At 38.0% G+C, this 26,247-nt stretch overlaps 1 protein-coding gene across 15 annotated transcripts in view; it reads right to left on the bottom strand.

The window, feature by feature from the left end:
• Window positions 1-26,247, bottom strand: part of RUFY3 (RUN and FYVE domain containing 3) — a 71,940-nt gene that overhangs the window by 24,005 nt on the left and 21,688 nt on the right. For 11 of the 15 annotated variants that reach the window (XR_004902205.1, XR_004902219.1, XR_004902218.1 and 8 more), the window contains exons 2-6: window positions 20,620-20,673; window positions 5,376-5,549; window positions 4,425-4,542; window positions 3,484-3,585; window positions 693-816 (exon numbers count right to left, since the gene is read on the bottom strand). Coding sequence is in view for 10 of the 15 variants with exons in the window: in XM_036021728.1 (XP_035877621.1) it covers window positions 693-816; window positions 3,484-3,585; window positions 4,425-4,542; window positions 5,376-5,549; window positions 20,620-20,673 (572 nt within the window). In the remaining 5 variants the exon portion in view is untranslated. The remainder of the gene's footprint in view (window positions 1-692; window positions 817-3,483; window positions 3,586-4,424; window positions 4,543-5,375; window positions 5,550-20,619; window positions 20,674-26,247) is intronic. The other 4 variants (XR_003684088.2, XM_028505713.2, XM_028505715.2 and 1 more) reach the window with 1 other exon arrangement.

Genomic DNA, 26,247 nt, shown 5'->3' with positions numbered 1-26,247 from the left:
TAGATTTTTTAAGATTGCTATTTCATCATTCAGATTATTTCTTTTTTAAAAATCAACATCAAAACATCCTATTTCCTTTTCCATTTTCCCTGAGTAAAATGTAACATATTGTAGTATTTCATACAGAAGGGGTGAGACACAGTCATAGTGAAAGCAGTACGTTTATTTATTGGGCAATGAATACGTGCCAGGCCCTGTTCTAAGTACATCACATGAAGTAGCTTCTTCATTCCTCACAATACCACTGTGAGACACATACAGTATTTCTTATCCCCGGGTTACAGGTAAGTGATCTGAGCCATTAAGAAACTAAGTAGAAAACAGAGAAGCCAGAATCTCAGCCTAAACAGTCTGGCTTCTGAGCCTTCACTCTTAACTACCATATTATACTGACTATTACTATTTAGCCTGTGTGTATAATTTAGCCTGTATATGTATATTATAGTCTGCACAAAATATTTTTAACAGGGGTCACAGTCAAGATAAGAATTTGAAAAATATTCAGAATGCATAAGTGAGCCAAGTGGGAAGGTAAACAAACTAATTTTTTATATTCCCATCAAAATAAAAGAAAATCCTATTTATGACTTGAAGAATTTCCCCTAATTTGGCTGATCCAATCTAATCAATCCAAATTCTCTGATAACAGAATTCAGAGTGACACATTTGGTAACCGAGTATCCTTCTCATACCTGAGAGTCCAAATCTTCTCCTTTCATACAGAAATTAGCGTCAATGACATTCAGTCCCACCAACAAACCAGCAATTATGGCTCCTTCTTCTTCCATCATGAGGGCATTTGGTTCATAGAATTCACTGTAAGAGAGATCCGTGGAATGCTCTATTGTAATAAAACCTCAAGAACTAATGATATAAATCACAAAACAAAAAGAAAAATGCTTGCCTCGTGGTTGAATATGGTCATCTATAATAGCAAAAGTTTTAAAAAAAGGATGGCTTGGTACTTTATTTAGATGGTGGATGCATAAATATACTCTAGATAATCAATAGTCCAGATAAAAGTAAAGTGATCAAAATAGTATTTTTTAAAAATATATTTTATTGATAATGCTATTACAGTTGTCCCATTTCCCCCTTCACTCCCCTCCACCCTGCACACCCTCTCCCACCCACATTCCCCCCCTTTAGTTCATGTCCATTTGTCATACATATAAGTTCTTTGGCTTCTGTATTTCCCATACTATTCTTACCCTATCCCTGTCTATTTTCTATCTACCATCTATGCCATTATTTTCTGTGCCTTTTCCCCATCTCTCCTCCTCCCATTCCCCTGTTGCTAACCCTCCATGTGATCTCCATTTCTGGGGTTCTGTTCCTGTTCTAATTGTTTGCTTAGTTTGTTTTTCTTTTTGTTTTAGCTGCGGTTGTTAATAATTGTGAGTTTGCTGTCATTTTACTAAACCTATTTTTTATCTTTTCTTAGATAAATCCCTTTAACAATTCATATAATAAGGGCTTGGTGATGATGGACTCCTTTAACTTGACCTTATCTGAGAAGCACTTCATCTGCCCTTCCATTCTAAATGAAAGCTTTGCTGGACAGAGCAATCTTGTATGGAGGTCCTTGCCTTTCATGACTTGGAATACTTCTTTCCAGCCCCTTCTTGCCTGTAAGGTCTCTTTTGAGAAATCAGCTGACAGTCTGATGGGAACTCCTTTGTAGGTTACTGCCCCTTATCTCTTGCTGCTTCTAGGATTCGCTCCTTCATTTTTACCTTGGCTAATGTAATTATGATGTGCCTTGGTGTGTTCCTTCTTAGGTCCAACTTCTTTAGGCTCTCTGAGCTTCCTGGACTTCCTGGAAGTCTATTTCCTTTGCCAGATTGGGGAAGTTCTCCTTCATTATTTGTTCAAATAACTTTTCCACTTGTTGCTCTTCCCCTTCCTCTTCTGGTACCCCTATAATTTGTATATCAGAATGTTTAAAGATGTCCTGGATGTTCCTAAGCCTCTCCTGATTTTTTGGAATTGTTTCTTCATTTTTTTTCTCGTTTGGTGTTTTTTTCCTTCTGGTCCACACCATTGATTTGAGTCCCAGTTTCCTTCCCATCACTATTGGTTGCCTGTGCATTTTCCTTCATTTCACTTATCGTAGCCTGCATTTTTTCATATAATTTGCCACCAAAGTCAACCAATTCTGTGAGCATCCCGATCACCAGTGCTTTGAACTATGCATCTGATAGGTTGGTACCTCTTCATCGCTTAGTTGTATTTCTTCTGGAGCTTTGATCTGTTCTTTCATTTGGGCCATTTTTGTTTTGTTTTGTTGCTCCTGTTACATAGTGAGGGGAGGAGCCTTAGGTATTCCCGGGGGCGGGCCAACCCATGTTGCTGGGTTGTGACATTGTATGTGGGGCATAGGTCCAAAGAGGGAACAATGGTGCTTGCTCTGCTCTCTTCTGGCTCTCAGTCACTTCTCCTGCTTCCCACAAGCAAATTGGGCCCTTCTGGTGCTGATTCCCGTGTGGGTGGTTTGTGTATGTTCTAGGACCATGTGAGGCTGGGAGTTTCTCCCTGCACCTCAACCCCCACAGGTATTTTCAATCAGTGGTTTGAGGCTTTATTTCCCTGCTCTGGGACCCTGGGTTACTCAGTCTTTACTGCTACCCAGTTTTGCCTGGTTTATCTTCACGTGAATGGGGGACCACCTGGTCTGCCAGTCGCTGCTTTGCTGTGAGTCCTCTCCACCCTGGCTGCTCGACTCCGCCCTTCCTACTGGTCTGGATGAATGTGTCTTCTTTAACTCCTTGGTTGTCAGACTTTCATACAATTTGATTTTTTGGCAGTTCTGGTTGTTTTCTGTTTTTAAATCATTGTTGTCCTTCTTTTGGCTGTGCGAGGAGGCACAGTGTGTCTATCTACGCCTCCATCTAGGCTGGAAGTCTCCAAAATGGTATTTTCATTGAAAGGAGTATTCATGCTTTCCCCTCATACATGTACTTGTGAACAGAAGTTCTTCATTTTAATGTAGGACAATTTATCCATTTTTTTTCCCTTTTCAGGTAGAACTTTTAAATCCTGTTTAAGGAATTTTTTTCTCCTGTGTTTTCTTCTAAAAGTTTTATTGTTTTCTCTTCCTCATTTGTATCTATGATCCATCTAGAAAAACAATTTTGTATGTGCTGTATTTAAATTTAATGTTACATGCCAGTTTCCTGTCTTACTGAACCTGGGTGCATGCTAAGGTATCAAAAACCTTTCCTGTTTTCTGGAGGTGTTGAGTTTTAGACTTCCCTACAAAGAACCATATATATGACATAGCAACAGAGAGCACACACAATATAAAAACGTATCTTCTTGAGTGTGTGTGAGGTTTGGGAGAAGCTATCAGTTGAACTATGTGAAATTTTTATGAATCAACTGTTTCTGATCTACAAAAATGATATATTTCTATCATCTGACCTCATATAACAAAGAATGTAGCAAGAAAAAAAACAAAGTTCAACAAGATGATGTTCATACCTGAGAAGTTCCTTTTTATTAATCAATGCTTTCATATATTCTGAAAGTTTCTTTTGCATTAATGCCAACCGAAGCCAAGCTCTTCCTCTGCCTACTGGTGTCCTACAAAAACACAGAAACCAAATAACTAAAAGTAGCAGAAATAGGGATCACAGTGGGACAGATGCACTTATTCTTGCTAGTGGTCCCCTGGCAGAACATGCTTACTGAGGTGCCCCTCAGAACCTCTCCTACCATGCCCTATATGAAGAATTCTCTGTGGGCTAGAGAGACCCAGAGGGTGTATGCGGAACAAATGCTCTGGTGAGAAATTAATTGCTGAATGAGACAACAATTTAAAGGTAAGATCTGTAGGAGGCTCAACGGAAAATGTTCCATCAAATTAGTATTAGTAAATCCTCATAAATTTAGTGTGGATCATATTAAGTACCCCAAAAACAATAATGTGGACACAGGCCGCTTAGACCTCTATCTGATTAAAATGAAGCCAATTGGGAAGGTGATCAGTTCTCTTTCTCAAGTTCTGTGATAGGGTCCAGGTGTCAGTGACAATTGTTTTAATCTTGGTTTTCAAACTCCATCAAATGCGTTCTTTTTCCTAAGTCAAGTCCAGTGTGCCAACTCCCTTCATCTGATTTCTTGAAATTCACTAAATGATTCCCATAAGTACTTTAAAAATATAAGAAAATGTTTGGTATTTTAACATGAAGACAACTTCTCTCAGATTAATAATAAAAATTATCCCTCATAGGCATACCTCTCTTTATAGTCTACATTTTCAGTTCTCTCAAAACAGTGCCTATTCATAACAAAAGGATGCATTTTAGATTGTCATGGAATAAATTATTATGGTCCCCATCGCCTTATTCTCACTCTTCAAGTGGATAGTTAATAAGAATGTTTTCCCTAACAAACAGAACAGAATTCAATCTCAAGCTTACTTAAGTCCTGGAAGATCTTTAACACTTGCTGTTATCTCTGCAGCTTCTGGAACAAGTTTCTCTACCAGTTCTAGAGGCCCCCAGAAGGATTTATTTTGTCCAAGGAAAGTTTTCTTAGCTAAGGAGATAAAAGCAAAGCAGTATTTTAATAGTCTTTACAACATACATATGCCCTCAACACACACACACACACACACACACACACACAGCCCTCTCCCATCTATTCGGTGCTCTTTTCCGGGAACCATTCCTAGATTACCAGGTATTTCTAAAATTATTCATGCTTTTAGAATATGTAACATTTTATGAAAATCAAAAACCCCTTACTTCCCAAGACTCAGTCCTTCCTCTCTCAAGGAGAATTTCTGGACTAGTTCTATAATGTAACAAAACATTTTAACAATATAAGTACTTAAAGCTGTGTGGTGTCAGTGAAGGTAACAGTCCAACGGGAAAGAATACATAAAAGAATATGTAATTCAGAAACAGGCTATCAAATATTAGGGAGGAAGAAGAAAAAGAAGCAAAGGCGAAAAGACCAGGTCCTGCCTGTGTTCAAAAGCTCATAGGTAAGTGGAAAGAGCAAGGAAGCGAGAGTCAGTCAGGAGAACGGAGTTCCAGCACTTCTCTGCCCCACTCACTGTGTGACTGTGGGAAAGCCACAGCCCATTCTAGGCCTATTTCCCACCTATCCAACACAAAACACAGATCAGACTAGAAACTTGTAATGGCCCTTCCGGCTCTAGCATTTAATGATCCGTGTTTTTTAAGCCATATAAAGTCCTTTAAATCAACCATATTCCTGTACCCATATAGGTTGTACTCCACTGAATTAATATTAATTCAAGCCTCTTATTCTTTGGCTCCACAAAAAATGCTTTTCTTCTTGAGCACATATTGTATTGTTAGGAAACAGCTGAATACAATCGGCACATGGAGGCCATGGCCTACCTTTCAGGCCATGTTTCAGGCAGTGCTCCATCACTACGAAGAACTGCTGCAGAGGGGCGTAGTCTGAGTCCAGAGTTCTCCCCAGGTTCAGGGCTGATTCGATCAAACCCTTGATACTCAGCTTGGCCATGTTCATCAGGTTCATGCGTTCGTTAGCCATGAGATAATTAGGATCTGCAGCCAAAGGAGAAGATCATGTCTGGTTACTGAAAAGAACGCATTTTAAAATTCAGTATAATTTTTCTGTGTTCACCTTTGCATTTGATGGTGCAAAAGCAATGGTGGGCAAAACTCTTGTTGTCTTGGCAAGAATTAAGACAGGGTTCCAAATTATGCTATTAGCTGTGTATCCTTTTCTGCCATGTACTTGTTTTATAAAAATGATGTCAATTTCTCTTAGGACTATCCTTGATAGAAACAGTAAAAATTATTTTATCAAATTCTGAGCTTTGAGTATAGTCATTTAATATTTTCACCATTGCCTCTGCTACCACCCTAACCCAGGCGCCCACCAGAGCTCACTATTCCTCACCCTTCACATTGGTCTGCTTCCACTCTTGCATTGCCCCCTTATTCTCTACGCAATTTGTAAAGTGCTTTAAAAAATAAAACCAATGAGTTATAATTGGCAAATATGTTTTCCCATACAGTTGGATCTCTTTATTTTAATATTGTGTTCTTTAGCCATGCAGAAGCTTTTTATTCTGATGAGATCCCATTTGTTTATAGTTTCCTTTATATCCCTTGTTCTAGGGGACATATCAGTAAAAATGATGCTGCGTGAAATATCTGAGATTTTCCTGCATATGTTCTCATCTAGGACTTTAATGGTGTCATGGTTTATATTTAAGTCTTTTATCCACCTTGAATTTATTTTTGTGTATGGTGTAAGTTTCATTTTTTTGCATGTAGCTGTCCAGTTCTCCCAACACCATTTGTTGAAGAGGCTATTTTTACTGGAATTCTATACAGCAGAAAGAAAGAAGGAGCTCCTACCCTTTGTGACAGCATGGATGGAGCTGGCAAGCATCATGCTAAGCAAAATAAGCCAGGTAGTGAAAGACAAATACCATATGATCTCACCTTTAACAGGAACCTAAACAACAAGACAAACAAACAAATAAAATATAGCTTAAGGCACTGAAATAGAGAACAGCCTGACAGTGACCAGAGGGGAGAGGGGAGGGAATTTCAGGGGACAATGGGAAGGCTTTACAGGAACAAATATAAAGGACACATGGACAAAAACTAGGGGGCAGGATGGAAATGGGAGGGAGGTGGGGAGGAATGAGTGGGTGGGCTGGGATGGGAGTAAAGGACAGAAAATTGTAGTTGAACAACTATTAAAATAAAATTAAAAAAAAAATAAAACCAATGAGAAAAAAAGACGAAAATTTCTTCCAATACACTATTTGCATTATTAGTATTAGTATTAATGCTAATATCATTATTATTTAAACTAAAGCATTATTAAACAAAATAATTAACATTATTGGTATAATGCAGTATTAGAACTTAATTCATAAATTTTTTAAGACTTAGCATAGAATGTGTGCCTCTCATCAAGCAGACAAGCTATTCAAAGAAAGGGACTAAGACCCATGTTTTATTGACAGAATTCAGGACAATCTGGTCACTCATTAACTTCATTTACTGGTGTGTGTCATGTGCCAGGTACAGTGGGCTGCTTCTTACAATTATGATCTCAATCCTCCTTACAATGTGCTAGAAGACAGTTACCAACGGCACCAATTTGCAAGGAAGGAAAATGAGCCTTGAGGGGCAAGCTGGCCATTGCACACAGCTGGGAACAGATGGGAACGCCAGAGTCTAGACCCTGTTTCTCCAACTCCAAACCCTGTGTTCATAACCCCTGTAGTCCACATACAAGTGAGTCGAAGACTCTAAAAAATGTTTCCTCTTCCCTCCTGCTGACCATTCGTTCACAGGGTTATCTTGTTTGATCCTTGTGATTCTAGCATTTAACTAGTATCCCTTCTTTTCATGTGCTAAAGCAGGCCCTTAACAGTTAAGTGGTCCAAGGCCAAAAAGTTCACAGACAGCAGCCTGTGGACCTGGGTTTGATGTGAAAGTTAATGCTCTCTGCACTATGATATGCGTCCTCCCAAACATCAAACATGTCAGATTTCTACAAGAACTGAAAAAGGCCTGAAGATCTATGAAGTATTTTTACTTTTCTTGGGAACACAAAAAATACTGATAATTCTATGCGCACATAATATAAACATGCCACAACACAAAACTCAGGTTATTTAAATTGTTCCAAGCAATTTACTTCACACAGTATTTTCATTTAGATCTATTTTCACAGTTAAAAGAGCAGAATCAAAATTCTACACTCATTTTCTCCATTATGTTGAAGGGCTTACTGTAGATTTATAGCTCCAACTATACAAACCTTGGTTTATTGTAGTGTTTTATATGGTAACATTTTTAGAGAATACTTTATTATGAAAGTCAGAATTGGTCTATGTTGCCATTATTCTTTTCTTGCACACCAACAATGTTTCAGGGCATGCCTCAAATGTGGCTCTCTTTGCTCAGGGTAGGTCAAGTTGTCAAGAGTAGAATAAGCTCACAGGGGACACAGAAATATTTAAACAACAACAAAAAGCTATCCCTGAATAACAGCTGTGAAGTACAAATTCATCAGATATTACTTCCCAGCTTTGTTACCAGCATTTATGGTAGTGTTTCTGACCTCCCACACTCACTGGGAGAAAGAAACAGGGCAGGGGTGTGCGGGTATGCATGAATGTTTGTGCGCAGCTACTGGGTTGTCCACTTAACACTTCCTAACAGACTGCAAGACAATACGGTTGAAGTTGGATAACTGGTTGCTCATGAGGAACCATTCTCTCTACCTCAAGCCTGTAAATCATTAACCAACGCTGCTAGTGAAAGCATATAACCTGACTCCAACTTTGTGAGAACCAGTCACCTGGGGAGAGCTGCATTTGAATTATGTGCAACATACGATGCCTTAGGATTTTTTCCAGAAGGAGCGATAGATTTCTACTAGCTTTTCTATATTGCCTCATCTCATTTGTCTCATAATCAGTAGCAGAAATGTTCAAGATGTCTGGTTGGGGTCTCGGGCACATAATCTACAGAAAGATGGAACTAGTACCTAGGAAATTAAATTTCTAATACCTTGGACTCCATTGGTATGGTGCTAGACCCTATCTGAACTAAGCTGAATCCAACACAAACAACCTACCCATTCTTTAGAAATTACTTCTCTTAACCTTGGAACTACCAACATTTTGGGTCATAATTTTTCTTTTGGGGCAGGCAGGGTTGGGGAGGAGGGTGCTGTTCTGTGAATCAAGTTTAGCAGCAACTTGGACCTCTACCCACTAGATGGCAGTAGCACGCTCCAATAACGACAACCGCAATTGTCTTCAGATCTCCAGATACTGTAGTGTCTCCAGGGAGACAAAATCAGGTTCTCTCCCTGTTGACAACTGCTGCTCTAAACAAATATTTAAAAAGTCAAACAAAAATCAGGGTAATTTGACACACATAAGACCTCAAAAGAATTACTGCTCAATATTATTTAATTAAAGTATAAGTTAAACATAATTTAATGCATATTACCAACATTTTTGCGTTGCATAGTATACAAGAATAATGGTCATTACAAATAATTTTTTTTCTTCTTCACAAAAATTTTAATTATGTTTCCTGGTTAGGTACTAAATGAAACTACTGAAAATAATTAGTACTTTAATTATTATTTTTTAAATTTTGTAATATTGGCTACTAACTATGAATACTGTCATTAACTTAATTTGTCACAAAATAAGAAATTCTCGATTCAATTAATTTGGTGTCTTGACTTGTACTAAGGAATAAAATGATTTTGTGGAACTAATTATATGCTGTTAAAAAGGGCTGCAATAACCAGACGAGAGCATGAAGGGACCTCTGAGAAACTGGTAGGGTTCTATTTTTTGATATGCATATTAGTTATGTGAAATTGTTGAGTGTGTGAAAATTCATTGAACTGGCTACCTATGTGATCTTTTCTGTAAATTTTATACTTTGAACTATAAAAAGTTAAATAAAGTTTTATGTTGTATAAGTCAGAAAACTATTTTTTAAAAAATGCATGAATTTCACAATATCATTAGTCATACTTTTTTCTACAAGAAAAAAATCATTAAAATGTTAATGTTCACAATGTTACCATTTAAGACTTAATTTCAAAACTAAACTTTTGTTCATTCATTCATTCATTCATTTTCTTCAATTAATATTGAATATATACTGGGTATTAGATACTGTATTTAATGTTGAATTCAGAGATAGAAGACCTAGTCCCTGACACTGAAGTACTTACTATTTATCAAACTTGGGTAATAGAGAAGTCTGGAGAATAAAACAGGGAAGCTTTCAGAGAACACTTGAAATTTCAGGATAAAATATCACTTTTGACAAACATCAATCTTATTCCAGGACAAGTAAATTAAAATGATATTATGTTAAATCAAATTTAATGCCTACTGTATGAAATCAAATGTAAATTTTATATATATTTTTAAGGCTAAGCCAGGAAACATGGTATTAACATAGCATTTCAGGCAGGCTGCAAGTCCAATACAATTGCCTCTGCCACTGACGTGTTTCCATGGAAAAGTTTGAGAAGCACTGCAAACATATGGCAGTAACACTAACAAAAATATGAATAGGACACCATGGGAATATGTATAGAAAAAAGCTACCTGACTCGACCCCCTATTTTTTCATTCATATTTAAGGGGCGGGTATGTACTCATATATATAAGTTCTCAGTATGAGGATTTTTAAAAACTTATGTTTATATACACTACAGAATTTTAAGGAAATTAAAACCTATCCATTAACATGGCTATTAACATTGTACTGAGGGTGGCAGAACAATGCAATCAAAGACAAAGAAAATGGAAACACATGCTCTGGCTGGCGTAGCTCAGTGGATTGAGCGCGGGCTGGGAACCAAAGTGTCCCAGGTTCGATTCCCAGCCAGGGTACATTCCTGGGTTGCAGGCCATAACCCCCAGCAACCGCACATTGATGTCTCTCTCTCTCTCTCCCTCTCTCTCTCCCTCTCTCTCCCTCTCTCTCTCTCTCCCTCCCTTCCCTCTCTAGAAATGGATAGATAAAATCTTTAAAAAAAAAAAAAAGGAAAATGGAAACACATAAACTATAAAAAAGTAGATCAACTATTATTGCACACAATCTGATTTTACACCCAGAAAATCGAACAAAGTAAACTAAAATCTCTAGAAAAATACAGTAATTCACAGAGGTAGCAGAGGACAAAATTCATATGTAGGAATCACTAAGTGCCATATATTTTACTAACAGAGGGTGAGACTTTTCAGTTCAACTTTAGGACAGAAATTCATCGGGCAAGGAAGGGGCAGGAGCAGAGCTGTGAAGGGAGTTGGAGGGAAGGAATTGCTTAGGTAGACACGGAAGTGGGAAAAAACATGGCACAGTAAGAAAAATAAGATAAAAAATGCCAGAGTTTTGTGATGCACATTAGTGCTGTGGGCTGAGGTTAGGGAAGTAGGTTCAGAAATTGCTAAGAACCTAGTTTAAGGAGTGCAGATTTTACCTTTAGGTCAGTAAAGATTTTGATGTGAGGTGTCACAGATTTGAAATTTGGAAAAGCCTTTCTAGCAGCCTTGTGGAAGACATATTAGAAGGATGCAAGAACTCGAAGTGTTGAGGGGAGAGTAAGGGCCTACTGCAGCAGTTGAGGAGAAATACCAAGGAGTGGGACCAGATAGAGCGGCAGGTGCTGTGTGGAGAAGAGGGAGTTAGCTTTCAGTGATGGTCCAGAGGCGCAGTGTCAGGATTTCAAAACCCGATGAGTGCTTGGATGTGAGGGAAGGAGAAAGAATGGAGATAACACTCATGTTTCTAGTTCTGGTGGCTAAATGAACAGTGGTGACAATCACCTTGGTGGGGAACACTGCAGGGGCAGTGGACTAAAAAAACCTTGTAGAAATGACTGTAGCCACATTAATGAACCGTATTAATTGGTTTTCCATTCAAATTTCTTTCAAGAATGTGTGGGTCTTCATTGTATCTCTTCAAGACTGCTCATTTCCACATGAAAAAATTTTAATAAACTTTACAGTCATGTGGCTCATTTAAATAGTGATGACAGAAGTGAATCCAAAGTCACAGCTAAGAGGAAGAGTGAGTCACACTGTTCTGCAAACCAAATACCTTACCAAGACCCCATGTTACCTCTTCAAAGTGCAATGACTAATGTTTGTACAGAGAAATCGTGATTTTTATGCATAATTGAAGGAAAAGTAGGTTATATTTAATATGTTAATATTAAGTATGTTACACTGCCCCCAATTCTTAGCAAAATGGGGAGAATTCATATGTAGCAAAACAGTAGTCTTCAGAATTTTCTGGTTGACAGAACAAAACTTATTTGAGAAAGAAAACAGTTGTCATACAGAGATTTTTCCAATAATACCTAACAGCATTAATAAGAGGTTTAAAATGACAAACTAACAGAGAGGTACAGAAAGACAAGCTTATTCTATGTTCAGAATGACTGAAGATCAGTAATTCCTAAATAACGTTCAGGAATTCCTATTTTGAACCTTTGCTGTAATATTTCTTAGAGTATTAAACTGAACACAAAATGAGCTGTCCCTCATAGTGAAGGAAATTACTAAAAGTACTAAAAAGATCATGTAATAAAACACCATTTAACTAGTCTGATGACATTTATTTGTACAAGAGAATCATGAACTTTTACTCAATCCTCATTTAAAAGTAATCGATAGAATCTTAGGACTCTTAAATGATCAGATCCAGTATCCAGAGTACATATATAAAGTTACTCTTACAATTCAACAATTAAAGGCAACCCAGTTAAAAAGAACAGGCAAAGGATTTGAATAGACACTTCTCCAGAAGATGTACTGTACAAATGGCTAATAAGCACATGCAAAGATGCTCATTAGGGAAAAGCAAATCAAAACCACTATGATGAGATAATAATATTAAAAGTTAAAACAGAAAATAACAAGTGTTGATGAAAATGTGGAGAAAGTGGAGCCCTGGTGCATTGCTGATAGAAGTATAAAATGGTGCAATTGTTTTTGAAAAAATAGTCTATCAGTTTCCCAAAAGGTTAAATCACATGACCTTAAAAGGTTAAACCATGGTTACCATATGATCCAAAAATTCCAATTTTGGGTATATATATACCCAAGAGAAATGAAAACATACTTTCACATCAAACTCATACATGAATGTTCATAGCAACTTTATTCGTAACAGCCAAAATGAAAACAACCCAAATGATCTATAAAATGAGGTACGTGTAGTGGATTATTATTTAGCAGTAACAAGGAATAAAGCACTGATACATGGAGTCCACAGTGAGTCACCCACAGTGTGCCTCTATGGTATGCAGATTGTTCTGAGCTAAAGCCAACTTCAGCTGCAGACTCAAGAGAAACTCTGCCCCTCCCTTTAACTACCTAAACAAATTTGAGATAATCAGTGACAACATTTTAGACCCACCACCCTGGCCAGGCACTTTTATTTACTAAACATCTGCTCTTCTTACCTTCCTCCACTGACCCTTTGAAGCCCTCAAGGTGAATAACCTCATCCCCAGCTCAGAATGTCTTGCATACCTGTATCCCCGTTTCTATTCTGAACCTTTCTTGCATGTGGGGCCTCTGACTCTCTCATGTAGGCGGGGTTCCCATACCTAAGTATGTATTAAATTTGGTTATTTTCTCTTGCTAATCTGTCTCATGTCTATTTATTAGACCAGCCAGAAGAACCCTGAGTAAAGTGTGTGTTCCTCCCCCAGTTACATGCCACAACATGGATGAACCTCGAAAACATGCTGAGCAACAGAAGTCAGGCACAAAAGGCTCCATATTTAATGATTTTGTTTACACAGAATATTCAGAATAGGCAAATCTATAGAAACAGAAAGTAGGTTAGTAGTTGCTGGAACTGAAAGAGGGGACAGGGAGTGAATCCTAATGCGTGTAGTTTCTTGGTAGTGATGAAAATATTCTGGGATAAGAAAGCGATAATGGATGCACAACACTGTGCTTACACTAACAACCACTGAACTATACAGCTTAAAGTGAGGACCCTTATGGTATGTGAATTAGAGCTCAATAAAGCTGTTACTTAAAAATACAACCGATTTAACACACACAAAGTGTACATTTATTTGGATCCTGATTCAAATAAAACAAATGAACAAATGTATTTGAGGTAAGCAGACTTTGAAAATGAGTTGAATATTAGATACTATTAAGAAGTTATTAATTTTATTAGGTGTGGTATTGAATTATTTACCATACCTAATACAATTAGACAATGTTTGGAGCTTGCTTTAAAATATTCCAGAAACAAAGATGGGGTGGTAATAGGTGAAACCATACTGACAAATACTGATAATTACTGAAGCTGGGTGATGGAAGTGTTAGGATTCATTATGCTATTTTTCTCTACTTCACATGCTTGAGAAAAATTCTATAACTAAAAATATGAGAGGTTCTGCTTTCTCTTGCTTTAGGTCAAGGTTTAACTGCTAGAGTTCCATAAGAATCTCGTGCTGTTTTCTTCTATTTCTGTACATAATTAAAAAAAGTTCTTCTGATTGGCCTTAGCATTGAAATGAAGAACCTTATTTGGTGACTTAACGTTGCACAAACATTCCTGTATATATTCTTACTCGTTCTTGGTCAGGTATTGTGAAATAATAACATAAGTACATCTCTATACATTGCCCCAGTTCCTAACAGAGCTCTTTAAACCCTAGTAATTTCTTAAGTGATAAGAGGTATGGGGGGTGGGGTGGGGAGAGGGAGTTGGGGGACAAGTGGCATCTCTTGTTATATTTGCTTTCTGTCCCGTTTCTGTAATTGCTCCAGAATTAAAAGAAAAGGAGCATCTTTTGTTATTCATGACAAACTCTTTTCCGACAAAGCTGAATTTGTATTAATGAGGTCATTTTTGGAAGACCCCGAAGGACGGGGGGGGGGTGGGGGGGTAGCCCAGGGAACCAGACTTGTGCTTTAGAGGGTTGGAATTTTCATCCTCGCTTCCACCCTCCGACTCCAGGGATGGTGGAGAAGCTAGAGATTGAATTCAATCATCAGTGACCAATGGTTTAACCAACCATGCCTCTGCAATGAAGTATCCATAAAAATCCTAACCAAAATGGTTCAGAGAGCTTCTGGGTTTGTGAATATGTGGAGGTGATACGAAGCTCAGTGCCCCTTCTTCCCACATATTTTGCCTTATGTATCTGTTTCACGTGGTTGTTCCTGAGTTGTATTCTTTTATAATACGCTGGTAGTCTGTTAAGTAAATGCTCTTTTAGTTCTGTGAGCTGTTCCAGGACATTATCAAAGTAAGTCATTGAAACCCAATTTACAGATGGTCGGTCAGAAGCACAGGTGACAACCTGGCCTTGAGAATGGCACCTGAAGTAAGGGATGTCTCATAGCATTGAGCCTATACCCTGTGGAGTCTGAACTAATCCCAGGTAGATAGTGCCAGAATTGAATGGTGTTCAAGAATTGGCTGGTGAGAGAAAAACACCACACATTTACTGTCAGAAGTATTGCGAGTAGTAGAGGAAAAACAGTATTTTTCTTTTAGGTATCCATTAATCTTTAAAAGATGTCCATTTATAATCCAAGCTTGTCCGAGAGTTCTTTATGAAACCCCACTGATTTTTTCTTCATTGGCCATTATATCATAATATCAATTTTAGTTTGGGAAAGTTTCCTAAACTTCTTCAATTACCTTCACCTGAAGAATTGCACGCTACAGAAGAATACCTAGGTGTCTGGGAACACTTAGAAATTAGGACAATAGCCAATCTTCTTTGTTTTGATGCAATGCAGCATATTTAGGTGATAAGAACAAATCCAAGAGTTCCTTGTGTTGCTCAATTTATTTCACAGAAATAATGTAAATGTTAGGGGCAACACTGTGACCTGGCACTCTGATTTAGAATAGTTAGATCTCTCTGTCGCTCTCATATTCCCTGAGTGATAGTAGGGACATTTCTCCTTTCTTTGTAGCTCACCTGTAAAATGTTGGGAGAGACAGTCTTCCATGGACCTCTTGTGCTACTACATGTGTTTGTTTACTGGGCTGTATGAACACTACAAGGCCCTGACCACTCTTTTACTCAGGCCATTTCTCAGGGTTGTTTATGCAGCTGATAATCCTGAGAGACGAGGCCTCCCTACGGCTGCTTACAAAAGCAGTGGGTTCCCCAAACTCAGTGTTCCTCAGATGGAACACAGCTACCTACCGCAGGCGGAGCATCTTGTGGAGCCATACAGGGTCTCCCAGGTGGGACTCTGGTGCAAATGGAACTAACACAAATGTGCTGAGGCTCGGGCTGCTTGCCGTGTCATGAGTAATACAGTTCTGTGTCTCTCACCCAGGAGTCTGGTGTCTTTGCCAGTATACACGAAAACAGTAACAGGCTAACATTTTTTAGCTTGTAAGTAGGGTAAAGAGTAGACCTGACAAAACCCAGGAATAATCTCTACCCTTAAATTCCTGGAATATCACAGACGTGTGTTCCAAATGAAACACCAATAGTAACATAAATAAAAACATGATAAATTTCAGTTGTAGAACTTGAGGCAGAGCCTAAATGTGAAAACACAGGAAATACTGAAGAAAAACTCCAAAAGGTGGGGATGGGTGTGTAAAGCAAGGTGAAGGGAGTAGGAATGGAAGGAAGAGTTCTTTGTGGGGAGAACTGGGAAACATGGGGAGGTTACAGGCAGACAACAGAGGTCTCTAAAACGAGAGAATTGTACATTCATGAAATGGGCAATGGAAACCATTAGGTTTTGGGCAGGAAAGTAGTATGATTAAAACTTTGTATGAGGATGATTAGTCCAAGAGGATTATGCAAAGTGAATCTGGAGGAAGAAGGTCAAAATGGCCTGCCATGGAAACAGGAGTCAAGACTACAAGGTTTTTGTCCTGTGAGACTGGAAACAGAAATGAAAAAACTGAGTAACCGCTTTGGAGATAAGGGGTAAGATCAGCTTGGCTTTGTATACAGATAGGAATATTTATGTGGAAGCACACTCAGCATAATTTTCATCACATCGTTGTAATTACAAATTAAAGTTTGGGACTGGATAATCACTAGCATAAGGATAATAGCAGCAATCATTAGACAAGATGCTTTCACCAAAGGAGATGGTTTAAAGGGAAACAGGTGGACCCAGGGTTAGTGGCCCAGCCTGGAAAGCATTCCAACAGTTACAGGCTGGGAACGGAACCCAGTTATTTCAGGAATGACTTATATGTTAGTAGCTAGAGCTGAAATGGATACATTGAAGACAGGCAGCACAGGACACCGGAGTGTCCTGAACAAAAGGTCATACCCCTTAGTGCAGCATAAAATGGATTTCATATGTTCCACATAGTAAAGTCATGCATTATTTCCTGAAACATTTTGTTAATGTATGTACACTAACTATGTGTGTACTGAGTTTTGATAAAAATAGGTTTTACAGTCAAAAAAGTTTGAAAAACTTTGGTACAGTGGGTAAGAGCATTAAGCTCTGGCATGAGCCTGCTGGAGTTTGAACTCAACTTGAAGTTTTCTCAAACTGTGTGACTCTGTGAATGTCTCTCTCTCTCTCTCTCTCTCTCTCTCTCTCTCTCTCTCTCTCTCCCTCCCTCCCTCCCTCCCTCCCTCCCTCTCTACCCGACCTTTCTTTTGTGCTTGTTATTTTCAGGTAATTGTAGATTCGCATGCAGTTGTAAGAAATAATACAGAGCTATCATACACCCTTTAATCTAGTTCTCTTGAGGGTGATATCTTACAAAACTAGAGTACATCATCATGACCAGGATACTGACATTAAACTACAGTCAAGACATAGAATGTGTGTATCAATACAAGGATCTCACATATCAACATTTTATAGTTAAACCCTCTTACTTCCAGCCCCTAACCTCTCCTAACCCTTGGCAACAACTAATCTGTTCTCCATTTCTATGGTTTTGTCATTTCAAAAATGCTATATAAATAGAATCATATAGTATCTAACTTCTTAAATTAGCTTTTTTTCCACTCAGCATAATTCATTAGAGGTTCATTCAGGTTGTTGCATGTGTCAATAGTCCATTCTTTTTTGTAGCTGAGTAGTATTGCACTGGGAAAGTTTCTTACTCTGGAGGCCTTAGTTTTCTCATCTATAAAATAGGGTTTTAAAGATTAAACAAGTTTAAATATGTTAAGTATCTAAATACTTTGTGTGTGTTTGGGGCATACTAAACACACAAAAATGTTAGCTATTAAAATTATTATGGTCCTCCATAAATATAAGTATTCCAATTTAGTTAATTTAAAATAAACCTTTATTGAATGACTATATGACATAGTGCTAGAAATAAGACAATCTCTTAGATATGTTGTTCCTTCCATTTTTCTAGATGGTGGACATCAAATCTTGACCCAAAAGAAAACAGTGCATCGAACCAGTAAGTAATCTTGAACAGGTAATATTCCACACAGCTATATTATTTTCCTGATTCAAGTAATGTCCCAGTCATTTCAGTGGTCAGAGAGGTGGGTAGTAATCTGGGCAACTGCAAATTCACAGAATCTGTTTATCAGGTTTATAATATGTATAGAAAGGAATTCAATATTTATAACAAAACTAAAAATATAAATTATACACTTTTGTTATTTCATTTAATATTCATAATTTTCTAGTGAGTTTCAAAACTCACACACACAAATTAATAGCATATAATGAGATGAGATGCAGGATAATTGATCACCCTACGAAGACACTCATGTTCTATGGACATGGGCTATAGACACCAAATGTAAAACCAACCATCACTGTTAAGAAATCAGCTCACCAGGAAAACCTCAATCTTGCCAAAACTAAAAAACGAACCAACAAAATCTAACAGTTCAAATCTGCAACTTCCTAGAGTTTGTTATTTTAAAAAGCATTTTTTTCAGGAGTCTGGGAGCTAGTGTTAACACTTCATCTATTAAAACGCCAACTCTTATGACATCCATAGAACAGATAAGAAATAGCTGAAACAGCTCGGCAGTGAAGGGCCCCTGAAACACTCTGAGCCTACACGCCCTGTCGGCCTTCCCAGTGTTTGAAACCAGTATCTTCCCTAGACCCTGAGCTGCTCGTGTGTGTTATGTGTAATTCTCCATAGTTCCTATTTATTCTTGCTACAAGTACTCATTTACAAAAACTCAAAGTTATGTAATACAGAAAACTTCTGGCATATCACATAACTGAAATGAGACAAAAGCAGAAAATGTTTCAAAAAAAGACAAGGATGAAATGACTCCAAAGTTAACAAATAAACCATTTCTCTTCCTCCATTCTGATTTTTTAAAAAAACTACATTCCAGAAAGCCTTTTCTATAAACAGGTTCCTGGCCAACATTACTGTGTACCACCTGACTGGTAATCTAAGATCATCAAAGTATTGATACAATTCACACCTTCTGGATTTTGTATGTGCTCCACTGTTACAGCTCATCTTGTCTTTTTTACTTTACCTATGATAATCATTTACAAAAATGCCAGCAAAAACAGAATAAAAAAAAAGGCCGACTCTCACAGTAGGCTTGATTCTTGCAGTAGTACTTTGTATTAAAGAGAAATAGAATTTTACCAGGGTTGAGTCATAGGGAAGAATTCCTTAAAAAGAGCATATCTTTGTTGGCTTTTATGTAGCATTTGTCTTTAGTACCTAGTCTATTAAAGAAATCGAAACCTTAAATCTGTCTGGTGCCTGGTAAATAATAATAGCAGCTGACATGATAATAACACTACTCACTGAGCGAATCGATGTCCTCCTTCCTTTTCCTTGTTTGTGAACTGTCAGTCAACAAGGAACACTGATTTGTTTTTTCACTGAATTAGACATAACTAGTTAGATTAAAAGCAAAATCAAAGATGTAATAAAGATAGTTTCACTATAGGAAATGAGATAAGACTCATGATAATTTACTCATTTAAAGTAAAGTGCTGAAGAAACTACTGGGTAGCACTGGAGACAGAAAACTGCTTTAGCTTTGTCTGGCGTGAGCACCCCAGGTCTGATTTGAACACCAAGAAATTTAAGACAATCTCAGCTCTCATGGATTTTATCCTTTAACTAGGATGATGAACATACAAGAATTAGAGAACAAGTAAAAACCCTTCAGCTCCAAGTTCTGTGGGACGTGAGTGAATGAAAAATGAATGTGGGCCACAGTGGTCAAGGAGCACCTCCTGGAGCTCTCTTCTAGACTGGAGGGTGGCTCGGGGGAGAGGGGGGTGGGGGAAGGTGAGCAAATGCTCCGGGTGGGATGTCACAGGAACTCGGCAGGAGACCGCCGTGGGCACTCATGCAGTCGGTGAAAAGGACAAATGGGCAGAGTGGTGGGTGGGTGTGCACTGAAGCTGGCGACCTTTAATTGCCCAGGCAAAGTGCAAGAATGTAAAATGATATAGCAAAGTGGAGCCAAACTTCAACTTTTCTATTTTTACTTTAAAATGTGTAAATCATCTTGAGCTCCTCAACATTAAGTGCCAGTCAGAGAAGAAACAATTATTGGTTTGGGAAACCTTCATATATCAGAACATATGTGCAAGTTTTCAAAGTTAATTCGAAGCTTCAGGTACCTAATGTCAGGGAAACCTACAAAGCAGTGCAGCATTCCAGACCAATACTTTAGATTACCACTGTGGGATTCACAGAAATACACACACACACATACATATAAAAATAAATATGTATATATAAAATAAATATGTACATACATTTTCATGAATGATAAAAACTTATATCTTCACAACATATAAATGAAAAACAGCCACAGAAAAACTATATATTAATCTTGAAATAAAGTTCCTTTTGAACATGTCATTTAACAAATATTCTAAGGGAGCAATATAAATATAAATTAATGCCACTGTACTTGAACCCACACGGATGAAGATTTTAAATGCAGGACTCTGAGAACCCTAATCCTGTATAAAGTAGCTATATGAAAAATCTGGCAAATATGCTTACTGCTCCAGTTATTGCCCTGGGAAGTAAAACCTAAAGCTGACATTCCCTCTTATGAGAAACAATAAAAAGGTGGTTAGGAAATTTTTTTAAAAAGAAAGCAAGAAAAAAAGCTGAAAGATGTTGGTGTGGCACGCACCTTCTGTATCATCGCGCATTTGCTCCACCAAATCTGTCAAATCCTCCCAAGAGTCTTTGCAAACGGCAAAAAGAAAGGAAAAGAAAGATAAAGTGTCATGCAGGCCAAGAAAGAAAAGTGCTATTAAAAACAAGGTTTCAAAAGGGATAACTGAAAGGGAGATTCCCAGAATTCCTTCCATTTCACCCAGAGATTAACAGTGAAAAGGGCAGGGAGTACACCCAAGGAGGGACACGACACTGAGCAGAGGTATCACCTCTATTAAATATATTGCAAAGCTAAGATTAATAATTTCAAAGTTCTTAATAAAAGGAAACAAAGATTCACATCCCATAAAAAAGTAATGCAGATTTCCCCCCCCCCACTGAAAATCAAGATTAGGCTCTTTGCATTCTAAGTGTATACAATGTTGATCTCATTCAACATTTATTTTGATCACTTCAGTGAAGCTGAAATACATGTGGAATATTTTTTTAGATTCAGGACAAGTATCATGATGCAAACTAGTGACTCTTCTTAAAATAACCAAAGAAAAATCCAAGTACCTTTGCCAGTTCCCTCTACCCTCCAGTTTTCCCTTCTCACCCTTCTCAAAAAAAAGTATAGCAAAAGATGCTGCTTTGAAGACTGACAAAATTATCACTTATAATTTAATAAATACAGATGTTTATTCTATTGAAAGCATAGTACTCTATAAATTCAGTGTTTTTGTGTATGGAATATTCCATATGAGGCAAAAGGACAGGAGAGAACGTGAAAATTACAAATATAATAGATATTTCCATCTCAAAGCTATAAGATCACGATCTATTCTGAACCTATAGAAAATTTTAATAAAGTGGATTAGCTTCATCCTTCGATAGATAACTTTGAAACTATTATTACTCACAACTGCAATATTCATACTTAAACTCACTAAATTGTGTGACTTTCACAATGTGTAAATACTTAGAAAATAAAGAGGAACTCTCAGGACAAAGCATAATAAAAACAAGAAAATGGACAAAGGCTATGCTGTTCATGGTAGGCCTTCCTTTTTGAAAAATTTATCACAGCAGCGAGCGTAGGGTCTGAAGTGGTACTTTGGAATCATCATCTAGGAAAAGAATTTGTCATTGTCCTACTGTCTCACTTGTTTACTAAATGAGAGTGCTGTTAATACAGTTAGTTTGCACAGAAGTTACAAAGATAAAATGTTCACAGTCACTGTTCCGAGGAGAACTAGGCAACTATGACACAAATTCAAATGGGATTGGTATTGGAGAGATGAGAGAAGATAAAATAGATTCTTAAGGCAAGTGATCAGGGGCTAGAGACACTGGAAGGCTAAGGAGGACGGACAGAGGGGAAGTGAGGGGATAAGGAAAGAGGACCTCTCATTGGTAGACCCTTTGCCCTCTTGCCACAGTGGCTGCACTGGAAGGGACAATGCTGCTGATTCACCTCAAAGTGGGTGGGGAGCTGCAGCCCACAGGTCAGGGCCTTATAGGACTCTCACATGAAATGCAGTACTTCTAACACACACACCCTAAGTTTTATAGCTCTAGAGGAAAGAGAAAAGAAATCTCAGCAGTCTTTTCAGCCTAGAAAGCAAATTTTAGCATTGTACATTAACAATTTCTCATTGTACATTAACAGCAAAACTCATTCTTTTCTGCTTTGGACATTGTCACTAGGTTAAAAAAAAAAAAGAACAGATGTAATAGTATCATCAGTTTGCAGCTGCTCAATCAACCATCCTAGAAACCACAACTGTTTCCTTTGGAAAGTTCAGATTTTCATACAGTGTGAGAAACCACAACCAAGTGCAGCAGTGAAAGACAATAATGAGTTGCAAAGAAGTGGCCTATGTGAAAGTTCATCATGATACCATGCTCTTAAAATAAAATAAAAAAAAAGTGTTCATGGCAGCTTGGAAATGTAAATAAAGATTAAAATACATTACTATTTGACCCAGAAATTTCACTTCCACAAATGAAAACTGGTAAAGTGTCCAAGCTATAAGCATAATGATGTGCCAAAACTTCCTGTGGTAGCCAAATTTAGAAACCACCTAAACATCTGTGATAAAGGAGTCAAAGACATTATGTCACATCCAAATAACTGAAGACATTAAGCAAGGTGACACAGAGGTGATACAGATTTATTTTCACTGATGTGGAAAGATAATGCCCAGGAAGAAAGGCAGGTCACACAACACAGGTATGGTATGATTTTACATGTATAAAATTATATAAGCTTGTAAGTAAGCTCTGTGTGTATACATACATTAAAAAATAATCTGATTACTAAATCTTATCACGGTTATAGATAGGTGCTAGAATTTTTGTACTATTTTGTATTTTGTACTTAAAAAACTTTATTTATTTAAGAGAGAGGAGAAGCGAGGAAGAAAGAGAGGGAGAGAAACACCAATTGGTTTGCCTTTTGTACATGCCCCAACCGGGGACTAAACCTGCAACCCAGGCATGTGCCCTGAGTGGGAATTGAACTGGTGTCTTTTGCTTTGTGAGACAACACCTAACAGAGAGCCACACCAGTCAGGGCTATTTTGTATCTTGTACTTTTTTGTATTCTGTAACACTTACAATTTTTCCTATAACTATAAAAATAAAATTGTTTTCATTAAAATACATACATAACAATATTAAATATATTTCCAAAAGAACCCAATTATTGTCAACACACTGACGCAAACACTTCATTTTGGGAATCTTTAATTATGATGAGAAACAAATAATTACTTAGGGGCCCTTTGGCAACAAGTTTGCTTCCCTCTTTCTCAATACTTTTGCTTCAAGCTCATCAAATCCATTTATGTGTTCTCTGGAAAAGTTTAAAGAGCAAAAATTGCAAGGGAAGAGATTTTATATTCACTCCCCTGTACTCAAAAGCAACTTTGCAGCAGTCACGGTGTAGTAGTAGGAGGTTGGAAGAAGCAGAATGGAAAATCGTGCCCCATTGCACTCCACTTTCCCCTAAAAAAGAGGCACTATCACAATTCCAAAACTATTCAGAATCACAGCTGAAGAGCAGAAGATACTGTGGGTAACTCAAATGACAGCATTTGCTCTCTTTCCAGCTGCGTCTCACAGGCACCCAAGCTTGGGAATCTGACAACTGGAATTCCAATCTGAGCTCCATCACTGAGTAGTAGTTATCTAATCTTGTACAGCATTCACCTTTGAAAAGGATAAATATGTCTGTGATTAGTTTAGGACAGATGACCTTCTGGTGTTGGAAGCTGATAAACCAAGAAGAGTTAAAGTGAACTCCGTTAAGAAAGGCACAAATTAAAGATGAAAGTAAAAGCTCCATTCCAAGAAGGTCCAGAAAGGGCTCACCAATAGAAAGACAGTAAGGCACTGTGATTAATGGCAGTGCATGAAAATGGACACCAATGCAGGAGCCTGAAGGAGGTAGGAAAACTGAAAGTAGACCTCGAGTGGGGAGGAGATAGCTGATCTTAAAGAGAGCATGTTACATGAGGTCTGCTCAGAGGCACCAGGCAGCTCTTATGTGGTTTTAAATATGAACTAGGGTGCAAATGCCACTCTACTAGTGTTTCTTTCCCTGTTTTAGGATTTTATAAAATTCCAGAGGCAGGTGGGTAAAACTTACCTTGACAGGGTGTCTAGCTAGGCTACTCCCAGAGCAGAACAAGGAGGAATGAACCTTGTCCAAAGAACTTTGCCCAGGGGGAGTCTGAGATGGAATTAAAAGCTACAACCTTGCTCTAAGAAGTTCACAAAGACTGCCTCGTACACACAGAATCACAACTCGGAGAACTCGACAGTGTAAGTTGGAGGCTAACTGGGCTGGTGGCAACAAAAGTTCCAGTAATCTCACCAAGGGCAGATGACAAAGGAGACGTGCCAGATTGACAGCGGAGGATAACCTGATACTGTATTAAAAAAAAAAAAAAAAAAAAGGACTCCTGATGACTCAGGCTTTGTTTTCTGAACTCTTGGGAAAGGAATAAATCAAGCGCCGTACCAACTACATCCACGTGTGGACACTGCGGGTCACCGCGTACACTGCATGCAGCATTTGGAAAACTTTGAAAACAAAGTGAGGCTGTCAGGAAACACAGGCCCATGACCTGCAAAACAAATGTCTGCCAGAAATGTTAAAAAATTATGTTAGAAATCGAATGTAAAGTAGCGGCACCGCCTCTAAGTGACCGCTCCTGCTCGTGAGGGTGTGGAACGCTGCCACAGAAGGTACTGAGTCAATGAGGCAGAGGGACGGATGGCTGTCCACCTACAGTTTCCATAGAGCTTTTTTCTTTTAAAAACTTGCATTTTTCCTGATTATGCTAATGTACAAGTATGCTCTTGTAGAATATTTGGAAGACATAAAGAAGTATAAAGAATATCATAAAAATCACCTGCAGTCCCTGTCCAGGAATAATCACTTCTTACATTTTGGTACATTCCACTTCACTTGTATGTATGTGTGCCTGCGCTGATAACAAATTATAGTCACAGTGTGCGTGTGGCTTGGGAGACAGCTTTTAAAACTTACTGTATTCTAAAAATTATCCTGTGCCACTAAATACTCTTCCTCAGCACCATTTTTAGTGCTTGTTGTATTGATGTTCTATGGGAACAATTGATGGGAACAATTTCCCTGGTAGGCTATATAAGTTGCTTTTAAGATTCTGCTACAATACAACATAATATTGTAATGGCAATATTATGTGATAAATATATTTACACAAACTTCCCCCATTTCTCTGATCATTTCCTTAGGATAGATGTCTGGTACAATCACTGGGAATAAATTTTTTAAGAGTTTTTTAAAATTAGGATTTTATTTATTTATTTTTAGAGAGAGGAGAAGGAAAAGAGAAAGAGGGAGACAGAAACATTGATTCGTTACCTTTCACGTGCCCCAAACTCGGAGACTGGCCCACAACCCAGGACTGTGCCCTAAGTGGGAATCAAACTGGTGACCTTCTGGTGTGCAGGATGATACCCAACCCACCGAGCCACACCAGTTAGGGTCATTTTTTAAGGTTCTTGACTCACACTGATAAAACGATTTCCAAAAAGGCTATACCAACATATGTTCTACTAGCTGAGCCCTGATCTGAGTCTTCTCATACTTTCATCAGCACTCAATATTATTCATGCATATTTTAAACAACAAATTATATTATATTAAACTGCTGTTTTCTTAACAAGATACAGTGTATCTAGAATACGAGATAAGTGATTAAAAAGAAAGGAAACATTTAAAATCTAGAAACCATAAGTTGTGTGCAGTAGGGGGAGGTTTTCTAATAATCTTTTCTTTTAAAATGAATTATTTACTGGGGTTATGGGGCACTACAGAGTTCACCTAAAGTGTGCTGGATATCTACCATAAATAGTACATGGCACTGTGAGGCCTTCTGAAAAGGAGCAACATAGATTAAAAGACATGTCACTGGAGAAGATTCCAAGTGCACTGAGTCACGTGACGCAGAGAGTTCCCAAGGATTCAGGAGATGAGGGAGTTGGACTGTTAAAGAAGGCCTTGTGGATGAAGGGTGTCAAGGGTTCTTTCCTCTTCCTGATTTAACGTCAGCATGAAGACTCTCAAGAGGGAGTAGAGTAACAAGAATAATCAGGGTGTGGGTGA

Source organism: Phyllostomus discolor, chromosome 1 (genome assembly GCF_004126475.2).
Source record: "Phyllostomus discolor isolate MPI-MPIP mPhyDis1 chromosome 1, mPhyDis1.pri.v3, whole genome shotgun sequence".
Taxonomy (NCBI): Eukaryota; Metazoa; Chordata; class Mammalia; order Chiroptera; family Phyllostomidae; genus Phyllostomus; species Phyllostomus discolor.
Note: the sequence above shows the minus strand (reverse complement) of the source record. Positions and strands in the feature narration are given on the sequence as shown.